Below are 12,052 nucleotides of genomic sequence, written 5' to 3' on the forward strand. Positions count from 1 at the left end.
TCATGCAATCTTCAGTACAGCCAAATTGGCCTTCTTGTTCCTCACACAGGATATTCAGTCTCCTATTTCCATGCCTCATGCCTAGAATGCACTTATTCCCTCCTAACTTATATATCTTAAAAACCTTAATTTTCTTCAGATCTCTGCAGAAATATCATCCTTTACCTGAAGTCCTTTCTGATATCCCCAGCTGCTAGTGCACCCTCACATAACCACCTTGTATTTATTTTGCACATATTTTTGTGTTATCTTCCCCAAAAGAATGAGACCTTCAGGATAAGGACTATTCCATTTTTGTCTTTATATGCTCACCTCCTAGAATAATACCTGACACACAGTAGATGCTTAATAAATGCTTGTCAATTGATTGAGTAAACTAAATGGCTTTTGAAGTCCCTTTCAACTTTGAGATTGTATAATTCTTCCTGTCTGAGTTACTAGCTCCTTCTCTCAGAACTGGTCTACAGAATCTTACCTTAAGCCCTAGGACTTTTTCATATTGTATCCTTCCTGATCTTTCCTGATTCCTGAAACATCATTCGAGGTACCAAGACCCAGAGACTTTACTGGCTTTCTTCAAGGCCCCAGATAAGAACTTTATCTTTTTGTTCTGAACACATTAAGGCAAATTTGGGATTCTTCTAAATGGGCTCTCTGGACCCAGCTCCATTCTTCAAATTCTACGTTTACTCTCAGACAGTCAAGAAGACTCAAGATAACATTGCATGCTTGTGCCACTATGGTATATGGTACTGAGGTACTGCAGTAAAACAGTTCCTTAGCTAAGTAAATATTTAATACATCCTGTTACCCAAAGTGGGCGGGGAGGAGGGAAAGGAATCATAAATATGCAAATAAGACAGTTCATATCACTTCAAAATCTGAATCCCTTAGCATGACACATAGTTTACAATAAACATCCCCATTTTTAGATAGACAAATATAATTACCTTATTTGGCCTTACAATGACTGCATCAGATATGGGAAGCAGGTTTTATCATTCTCCTTTTTAAGAGACTTGAGACACTAAGACTAACTATACTAAGCATTTTGTTCAAGAGACAAGTAGTAGATAGAGTGCTGAGCCTTAGTAAGGAAGATTCCTCTTCCTGAGTTCAAGTCTGACCTCAGATACTTACTAGCTGTGGGACTCTAGATAAGTCACTTAATCCTGTATGCCTATGTTACTCATCTGTAAAATGAGAAGGAAATGGCAAAGCACTCTAGTGTCTTTGCCAAGAAAACCCCAAATGGGTCATGAAGAATTGGACAAGGCTGAATAATAAATGTTGCTCAAGAATATATAATATATTCTAGTTGCTCAAATATCCTAATCATCAGCCTTGTGTTTCATCCAATAGATTATGTTGTTGTTGTTGTTCAGTCATATCTGACTATATGATCCCATAGACTTGTCCATGGGGTTTTCTTTGGCAAAGATAGTAGAGTGCTTTGCCATTTCCTTCTCCAATTATGTCCCCATTTTACAATGAGGAACTGAGGCAAATGGGGTTAAGTGACTTGACCAGGGTCACACAGCTAGCACATCTAAGGCCAGATTTGGACTTGAATTTTCCTGACTCCAGGCCTGGTGCTCTATCTACCATACCACTTAACTCAAGAGATTATATATTTTCTTTAAAAAATTGGTGCTTACATGAGCCTTCAGGCATTGAAGAACTTTATCAAATAACAAAACCAATCAGGTTCTAGTTGTATTGAGTATTATTAATTATCTATGCATCTTATATGAGAACAGAGTATAATAACTTCACTGATAGTGAAAAGAGGAGAAAAACATAGTATACTATGTGAAAATATTTATTGTGTTTTGTAGCTTTGTAGATGAAATTATTTTGTGAACTCAAAGCACAATATGAGGAAAATTTGCATTTCAAACAATGACATTTCTTTTTGTCACTTTAGAAAGTTTTAAGTAATAAACCACCTACCTTCTCTGGACGAATGCCACCCATTTTCTTACTGTGCTGATGAAGGTATGAGCCTGTCTTATGTACTGATAATCCTAATGTCACTTTATTTTTTTCCACAATATCTTGTTTAGACTTCCTTGGTCGAGGCTGTGGTCCTGGCAGGAAGACATCATTATGGGAACTTGAACTCTTGATGTGCTCTGATAGACCTAACTTGTCTCCTATGTCACTACTACTCAGAAATGAAATTGACTCACTGTTGAGGTCACCACGTTCATAATTGGAGCTCAAAAATTCACTGCCCATTAATGTAACTGAACTTCGTGGGCTTTTCTCCAGGTCACTTTTTTCCCTTGACAGCTCAAATGAAATTTCCTTAGAAGAACAGAGTGGATCCCAAGAAAAGCTCTGTGTGGAGCTTTCTTCAGTTAGCTGCAACCTTTTCAGAGTTGAAATTTCTCCTTCTTCTTTGTTATTCTTCCAGTTTGGGTCATAGCGAAGGTCTGAGTATTTGTCCACTAACAGTTGCTGACTGCCCAAAGCAGAAAAGAAATGTTGAATTTTTAAACAGAACATATTTACTATGAGTTTCAGTTTAGTAATTTATCTTAAAGTAACCATTCTTTTCTACCTTATTTCCTTCCAATATTTTTATATCTGCCAATAAAGAGGCATCTTAGGTTCAAATTTAACCTACAATGATAGCCTGAGCTTCAAAGATTAATATTTTAAAGTTAACTTTCCCAGAAGAAAATAATATAGTGAACTTGAGTACCAAGAGCTCTTACTTATCCAAATATCTATGCATGGAATAAAAATCTTATAATTCACTTGTAAATACCAGAAAACAAAACACAGAAAGTAGAGAAAGGAATTCTGTAATAGTCTTCGCTATTGAATCTTTGTGACCTACAATAACCAAAGATAAGCACACTGACAAGGATTAAGTAATCAGTTACTGTTTTTTTAATATAATATTTTATTTTCTCTCAATTACATGTAAAGACAATTTTTAACATTCATTTAAAAAAATTTTTGAGTTCCAAATTTTCTCCCTCCCTTCCTTACCTCTTCCTTCCCCAAGAAGTAAGCAATTTGAAATAGGTTTTATATATATACAATCATGTGACACATATTTCCATATTAGTCATGTTGTGAAAAAAAAACAGACTAAAAGAAAAAAAAAACCATAAAAAAAATAAGGTGAAAAACAGCATGCTTTGCTCTGCATTCAGACTCTATCAATTCTTTCTCTGAATATGGACAGTATTTTTCATTATGAGATCTTTGGAATTGGAATTGTCTTGGGATCATTATATTGCTGAGGATAGCTAAATCATTTATCGCTGATTATAGTACAATATTGCTGTTGCAATCAGTTATTGTTGATAAAATTGTATTCAAATGATGAACTTAAAGAACTACTTTTTATACAAACATGTTCTTGTCTAAATAGGCAGAGTAAAATAGAGAACCGAGGTAATTGCCCCAAAGTCTGATATTTTTAGGATGAAAGCAGTGTTGTTGTTTTTACCAGAATAATCCAGATTGTTTATTACAATGACTAAATTCCCTGTATAATTAATTCAAACTTTATTTTGCCTGTGTGGATAGAATATAAATGGATTTAAATCAAAACAAAAAAAAAGGAAATCCAAGACAAAACTGTGAGTAAACACTGAAAATGTCACACAGAGCCTAGGTTTACTTCTACTTTTTCAATTTAGCCTCTGCACTATCAATTCTAAACAAAATACCCTGAGAAGGCAAGGAATACCTTAGCATCTGAAGAGTTTCAGATAAATACAAAGTTAACTAAACAGTTCTGACAGGGGAAAGTTAAGCAATCTGTAATCTACTTATAACTCAAGGTAGAGCTCTTTCTTCTTTTTTTCCACAGCAATCTCAATTTGTAAAGTATTTCCTACTCCCAACCAAACAAGAAAAAAAATGCAAGTAGTAATATGGCATATTTAATGGCATCTTTGATCTTCAAAAGCAAAATGGGGGAGATTTTCCTTCCTTGAGCACAATAGCGGCACTAATCAAAAAGAAAATATAAATCTTCTAGGCCTTTTTTTGCCATTTGATATACTCATTTACAGAGGACATAATTTTATGCTAAGTAAACAAACTAATGGTCTACCTAATACTAATTTACTCCCCTTAATGTGGACTTAGAATTCTTTTATTTGATGCAAACCAAAACCTGGAGCAAAAAGCCAAAGCTCCCAAGTTTTGATCAATTGTCACTTAGAATTTTTTGTTTTATAGGTATATGTTAAGAAGCAAAACTCCTGAGAGCACTGAAATGGCTTCCCCCCCCCCCACTATATTAATGTGTGGTGGAAGGGATCTTGAGGTTATCAACAACCACATTTTACAGATGAGGAAACTGAGGCCCAGAGAGATTATATGATCTGTTCAAGGTTAGACAAGAAGTAGTAAATGTCAGAGCTGGGATGTGAACCCAAAAACTCTCCGAATTCTCTTATCTATGCTTTTCAACACACAAAGTCAATAGCATCTTCTACACTGAATACCAATATTGTAAACTTTCCACTTTCTTGAAAATGAAAGGTGAAAAAACTTTCACTAAAAATTTTGATTCATTTTGCCTTTCATATTTTCTGTTCCCAATGCCATATTCAATTGTAGCACCCCCTTAGAGATGTATGATGGAAGTCATCAGCCTTTCCTCTTTAAAGCAGGCAGAGATATCCTCTGCCCACTTTCTGTTGGCCATGAAGACTTGTTTAATTGGCTAAGAGCCAGAACTCTGAGGATATACTAAAGAGGAAATCTCTGCTGCTCAGAACTCTTCTTCCTGTGAGCCTGAAAGTTATAAGGACAGAGGAAATCTGGAGTGTGAGAATATTTCCTCCCCACCAGACTTCCCCGCCAGACCAACCCTGTGACATAATCTCCTAGGTAAGACTGTGCCTGGGATGGGACCAACACAGAGCCTTATGAGATCTGGAAAGGTAGTTGGATCTTCTCTTCTTGGGCACCGGAGCACCAGGGATATTGGCCACTGGAGGAGTTATGGACACAATAGCAGCAGAGGCAAAAGTACATCGGCCAAGAGTAAAAGAGTTGCAGAGAGAAATAGTGAAAATTGAAAGAAATAGTCCATTTGGCATAAATAGGACCATACTCAGTGAAGGTGAAATGTAAAATGCATAGTGAGCAGGCCTATTGGAAATATCCCAACAAGGCTTTAATTCTAACCTTTCAACTATAATCTTTCTATGATTCCCATTTACTGAATTCACATTCTTTCAGTGTGTGAATAAAACTACTTATTCCACATCTGATTCATGTTTATACTGGGTTGCCTTTTTTATTTCCTCATTCCTTGCTAGGGAAGACCACCCCTTAGACAACATCCAAAAACAGAACTTCCCTAGGAAGTTGAAGTGGGTATAGAACCATAGCACCAAGAGAGCCTACTACCGAAGAGACAATAAGGTAGCCACAGAAGCACAAATGCAGGGCAAACCACGAGGGCAGGTAAAGGACAGGGATTGGGGAAGGTGACCAGCACTTTTGGCCTCAGCCTATTGACGCTTATCTAGCCTAGTGCTAGACAACAAATAACTACTACTAAAACAGCATCAGCAATTTACATTTACATACTGATTTAAAGTTCATAAGTCCCTACTGTGTTTAAGGTACTGTGATAAGTGCTCATAACATACAAAGAAAAAATAAAACAGTGTCCATTCTTTAGTAATGTAATTTAGAAGAGATAAGGCATATACACAACAACTAAAGTGAAAAATAGAATATAAATACAAAGAAGTCCGGAAGGATGCAAAACAAGGTCAGCGTACTTAAAAGAACAAGATACATAATAATAAGAATTGTATTTTGAAAGAAAAGGCAACAACTGTTAAAGTATAGAGATTAATTTGGAAGGTAGAATTGAATAGCTATATTTTTATTTTAAAAGTTATATAATTGTTTCTCCAAAGTGTAAATAGTTCAGAGTAATTCCACATTTTACTTGATTAATTTATTGAGAATATTACTAAATTCATAACAAAATCATTTTTAAAAGATACGAATAAGGTACAATAAAAGTTCCTAGGAGAAAGGGATTACTTCTGATTGGGGAAACCAAGAAAGGTTTCATGAAATACATCTGAACTAAATTTTGAAGGATATACATGATTCAATTAAAGCTTACACACATTTTTTATGTACTTACCATGGGGAAGGTACAAAGAAAAAAATCCAAAATAGTCTTAGTCTTCATTCTACTGAGTTTACATCCTACTGAGGGGATACAACATACATATAAATAAATATAGTATACAAGTAAAACTGAGGAAGGAGAAAACACTGACCATTAGGGAAAGGAGAAGAGGGAGCATTCACAGGGAAGGTGGCACCTAATCTAAGGCTTGAATGCAAGATTCTTGTCTTCAAGAGTTAGGCAGGGGAAAGGAGTGTATGCCAAGCAAGAGGGGCTGTTTATGTGAATTAATGGAGGGCTGAGGTTGGAAAACAGCTAGTCGCTTATGAAGGACAGTAGTTTGAAATAAAGTCAGAAAGCTAGCTGTGAAATAGTTTGTAGAGCACCTTAAATGCTAGGTTAAGCAGTTATTTTATCCTGTAGGTAATGGAAGCCATTGAAGTTTTTTGAGCAGGGAAATGACATGGTCAGACAACAACCTAGGATGATTAGGCACTGGTGTGAAAGATGGATTGGAGAGGGAAAAGACTAAAAGCAGGAAAACCATACAGGAGTTTTTTTTAATTAAATCTTTTTTTCAATTTCAAAGCATTTATTTTCTCTCCCTCTCACATCACTCCCCCACCCTGCTGGGAAAAAAAAGAAAAAATATTGTAACAAATATGCGTAGTCAAGCAAAACAAACTTCTACATTGCCCATGTCTAAAAATCTATCATTTGACAGGGACTGGGGAAGGTGACCAGCACTTTTGGCCTCAGTCTATTGATGCCTATCTAGCCTAGGGCTAGACAACAAATAACTCCTACTAAAATAGCATCATTTGACATATTTAGTATATCATTTGACATATTTTGTTTATCACTGTCTGTCTGGAGGTATGTAGCATTTTTCGTAACTGGTACTCTAGAATTATAGTTGGTTACTACATTGATCAGAGACCTTAAGTCTTCCAAAGCTGTGGCTCTTTAGCAGCCAAATCATGAGTTGATGAGCTGCTTGAACTAGGATTCTGATTGTGAGAATGAGCAAAAACGTGACAGGTGTCATAGAGGTTGAATTAACAAGATTTGGCAACTGAGTGGATATGGTAAATAGAGAGGGAAATATCAAGAATAACTTTGAAGAAGCAAATGTCAGTGACCCAGAGAATGATAGTAGTCTCAATAGATAAATTAGAAAAGGGTCAAGTTTAGGAAGGAAGATAATGAATTCTAATGTCTACATAATGAATTTGAGCTACAGGACATGTAGAAAATAAATAGAATGAATTTAGATTCAAATCTAGGTAGCATGACTACAAATCTAATGTTCTTTCCATCGTACCATGTAAGAAATCATGTTAGACAGCAACTCTTAAGTAGTATGAGGCAGACATGGCTATAGTGATAGGTCTATGGGATACTGAAAATGAGTACTTATGGTATTTGTGATATGTGAGCTGCAAAATAACCTGATTTAGATGTGAAGCTGCTAGATAATTTTTTAAGGTCTCTCTATGTTAAATACATGCAAAAGTCAGTTATGATGTTTCCTAATTTTTAATTCCAACTGGATGTCATCATCTGCTAAATCTGTTATGGTAATAGAAATTTCTAGACTCATTTTGAAATTATACTTAGTTCTAATGGCAAAGTTAAGTCAGATACATATACTAAACAAAAAGTGGTACCCTATATAATAGGTTAGCTTCTCTGTTTTAAACATATTTAAAATATTTCATCTAGCAAATAGCAGTTCTGAAGTGAACAGCAGTTCCAATAATAATAACTGATATTTATATGGTGCTTTAAAATTTGCAGAGCACTTTACATATAGTGGCTCATTTATGCCTTACAACAATAAATGAAGTGCGTCCCACATATATTATTGTCCCCACTTTGCAGGCGAAGAAACTAAGCCTCTGAAAGATGGCTTTACATGTTTACAGAGCTAGTAAGCATAAATTCACATCTCCTTGGCTCCAAGCCTAGCACTCTATTCACTAAACCACACTGCCTCCTTGCATGTTGTTCCTTACCAGCCTACACATTCTAAAGTCATATGAAAAGTCAATAGTACTTTGGTTTTCTGTATAATGAATTCAATCACCATTCTTTGCTTTCTATGTGTCACATTCAGTAATCATTTGATGTAATTGCTAATTATGCTGCTGATAGGTTTCAAGTGTTCTTTTCTCCTTAGTGTTTAAGTTACTCTTTGGTAGAAAGTTGGAAGTGGCACCCCAGTGGCCTGGAAGAATTAACATGCCTCTCTGTGCACCTAACTTTCCATGGCGGGAGAAGGGGAGAGGGTAATAGGCACTTCCAAGAATCTGACTCCACAATGTAACTTTAGCAATCAGGTGGAGATTAAAATAATTCAACAGCATTTATTTTTAATTAGATGCTGAAAGTTTACCTAGAGGGATAAAAATTAGTAAAATTACATTTTTTTTTTACTTTCTGAGAAAAAAGTAATTCCTTTTCAGAGAAAATGATAGCTTTAAGTGGAAACTAGACAAAACTTAAGGGGTTTGAAACCAAATTATATAAAAATTAGTTGTTTTGGCTGAGAATGGGATTTTTGAACTAGAAACCCCTCTTAGAATAATGACACACACACACATACACACACACAAAGGTCTTTGGATATGAAACTGTAGCTCTCATTAAAAAAGCTCTAACTACAATTCACAGCCATTTATACCTGCCAAGTAACAAGGACTGTCTTAAAACATTCATTTCACCTTTGTTGATGAAAACTGTATGTTAAAACAAATAAGTGATGGTGCTTTTGCAATAGCATAAGCACAGAAAGCTATAATACTCCACAGGAAACAAATCTAATGGTTGAAATAGAACATGATACTGAAGAACCCCATTGTGATGAGATTGTGTGCTTTAGAAGCTCAACTGTATTATGTGGTCCAGGTCACTATACTGGAACAAAATGAGTGTAAAGTACCCCTTCATCAGTAATCATCTGCACACAAAAGATGCACCTCTTTTCCCCCCCATTTGAGAAAAGGTTAGATGGACAATGCATACACAACCGCTTTTGTTACTAAACAGACAACAGATGCCGGGTCTCCTCTTCAGATTCCTAGATTAGTAATAGATGCAGAGAAGTAGAGGAAAGGGGGTCTCATATGCATATGCTATGATATTTGCTGGAGTTAATGGACTATATTTGAGTACTTACAATGATAACTTCAAACAAAATAAAATAAAATTTCCATTTAATGAAGAGCCTCATACTCAGCATAGCATTCGGTCAAAAAATTACTAAAATTAGAGCATGTTTCTAGTACAATTAACATCCTTTGCACTCACAACAAAATATTCAATAACTGGCCATTTTGCCTGTTGAGGAGGTGAATAAAAGCATTGCTATTAATCATTTAGCTGTTATTTGTTTGCCACTTTATTTTAAGTAGGCAGTTAAATTGAAACTGCACATGTTATTATTGATTCAGGTTAAATTTAATCCTTTTAAACAGAACAATTATTCTCAATTTATATGGCATTAAATCTTTTATGCACATGAAAAGCAAATTCAATTTTATTTAAGTATAAAGTTTTTAATGCTTCTTTAAAGTCATGTGACATTGACAATGGTTCCCAGAAGATTTCTGAATTCTATGTTCAGCTTAACTACCATCTAAAATTGCTTAATCAATGGCATTTCAGTAACATGAAATAAACCCAAAAGATTAAAAATAACTTCAAACATATAAAATAAATGGTTACACATAATAAGCTGAAATATTTCATGTAGGTTTTTTCACATTCCAGAAAACAGAGATGAAAACCTTTATCTTCTGTAGTCATTTATAAGTTTCTCCAGGGCCAAACACCAATATCTTCTATAATAACAGAAAAGAGAGGTTTAATGAACCAGACTATAGTTGTGTTTACACAGGCAAAGTGACGAACTAAGCAGTAATCCTGTTAAATTGAATAGTTTCAGTTACATATTGATACATTCTAAATAATTCCACGCAAAGTCCTTTTTTCTTCCTTAGTCATAGGCGTTGAGTATATAAATTATCCAGATATTTGCCTCAAATGTCTATTTGTATTCATGGATACAGCCCAAGAATAAAATGAAAACAATGGAACAAAAGATAATATGACACCAGTTATGAGGTGAATTTTATTGTCTCACCTCCAATAAGATGATCATTTTGTGTGACGTAGCAATGCAAGAAAAAGTAAGTATGGTACTTTATTTAGGGAAAAACTCATCTTGTGCCCTGAAACATATAGTACATACTGATATTTGGAGCTCAAATTTTCCATAGAAACCTCATAAGTTCCTTTACTTAGTTCTAAGTAACATCTAAGTAGCAAAGGTCACAACTTTTAAAAAATAAGTCTGTTTCTTGAAAAGTATATTTTTTCCTCCAAGCTTGTATTGATCTTAGTCTTTGGTTTTGCAGATTTGAGAGTCAATATGCCCTATATTTTGGTTAACTCTATTTTGCAAAATCCAGCAATACATATACATTTATTTCAATGAAAATCCAGATAATCAAAATCCATAGCAAACAAAATTTTCTACATTTTCAAATGTTTCCCTGGTTTGAAAAGAAATGGTTAAATTAAAGATCATAGAGATCACAGGGTTTAGAAGTAAAGGGGATCTTAGATCTCTGAAATCTAACTAAACAATTTTAGATGATACTTAGGTTGAGTATAGAATCTAGTCTAACCCTTTCATTTTACAGATGAGAAAGTTAAGGGCCAAGGTGATTAAATATTTCATATGTGTAAAAACATCACTTTAGTAATTTGGTTGTCATCGTTTAAACCTCTTTAATTGTCTAATGCTAACTCTTTAATTGTCTAATAGTTTTGGTTTATTTAAATGATCTGCACTGTGGGTGCCAGCCAGCATTTACTATCTTTGAAAAAATCAGTAGTGAATCCAGGTTTTAAGTGAATTAAAAAAGAACTAGTGAGCAATCTCTCAGGCAGTAAAACCTGAAATCACCATAGATTTCAGCATTTCTAACTAGTAATTTTGCATTTAATAAACATAGTTCATACCACACAAAATCTTCTACTTGCTCCTAAGACTACTCACCTGTTATGATAATACTATGTCTAAACAAAGGACAAATATCAGAGAGTAATTAAAGCAGAATGACAATCAGTTTCTCAGAGAATAATTATACTGTAATAACAGCTATTAGAATTTAATAGTAATAATAATTACTAGTATTCATGTAGTGCTTTAAGGTTTGCAAAGCACTTCATGAAATTATCTCATTTTATCTTATTTATTTAGGTGCCAGTAGTTATGAATGCCATGAATAGCTTGGGAAATGTAAGTTTCCTCCTTTCCTTTTCTCCCTTCTTCCTTCTTTCTTTCCTACACTTACTCCATTCCTTCTGTTATGCATTCCATTAAGCAATGGAGGAGATACAAAGATAAAGAAGACATGAAGGCCCTGCCTTCAGGGAACTCATAATCTAGATAGGGTGATTTACACATCCATAGATCAGCATAAAAATCATAATACAAGTTCGTAAGAAGAGAAGTAAAAAGTGCTATGAGATCAAATGAGGAAGAAATCATTGTTCCAGGTTAAAGGAACAGAAAAGGCTTCATGTAGCAGAACGAGCTATTTTGGACATGTAGAATTTGAGATGCCAATGGGATATCCAGCTTGAGATGTTCAAAAGGCAATAGGTATGCTGAGTGAAGTGAGCAGAACCAGGAGAAGAGTAACAGCCACATTGTGTGATGATGACTAACTTTAGACTTAGCTTTTCTCAGCAATGTAAAGATCTAAGACATCTCTAAAAGTCTCATGATGGAAAATGCTATCCAAATCCAGAGAAAGAACAATGGAGTTTGAATGCAGATAGAATCATACTATCTGCTCTTTTTTTTTCCTTCAGTTTTGTTTTGTTTCTTCTTTCTTGTGC

The 12,052-nt window shown here is 34.7% G+C and overlaps 1 protein-coding gene across 1 annotated transcript in view; it reads right to left on the bottom strand.

Annotated features, from left to right (window-relative positions):
- JHY (junctional cadherin complex regulator) overlaps positions 1-12,052 on the bottom strand; it is a 118,869-nt gene that overhangs the window by 92,064 nt on the left and 14,753 nt on the right. Inside the window, exon 2 of the mRNA XM_027835707.1 lies at positions 1,954-2,467. Within this exon, the coding sequence (XP_027691508.1) occupies positions 1,954-2,467 (514 nt within the window). The remainder of the gene's footprint in view (positions 1-1,953; positions 2,468-12,052) is intronic.

The sequence above is a fragment of the Vombatus ursinus genome, unplaced genomic scaffold (genome assembly GCF_900497805.2).
Source record: "Vombatus ursinus unplaced genomic scaffold, bare-nosed wombat genome assembly UNPS02014816.1, whole genome shotgun sequence".
NCBI lineage: Eukaryota > Metazoa > Chordata > Mammalia > Diprotodontia > Vombatidae > Vombatus > Vombatus ursinus.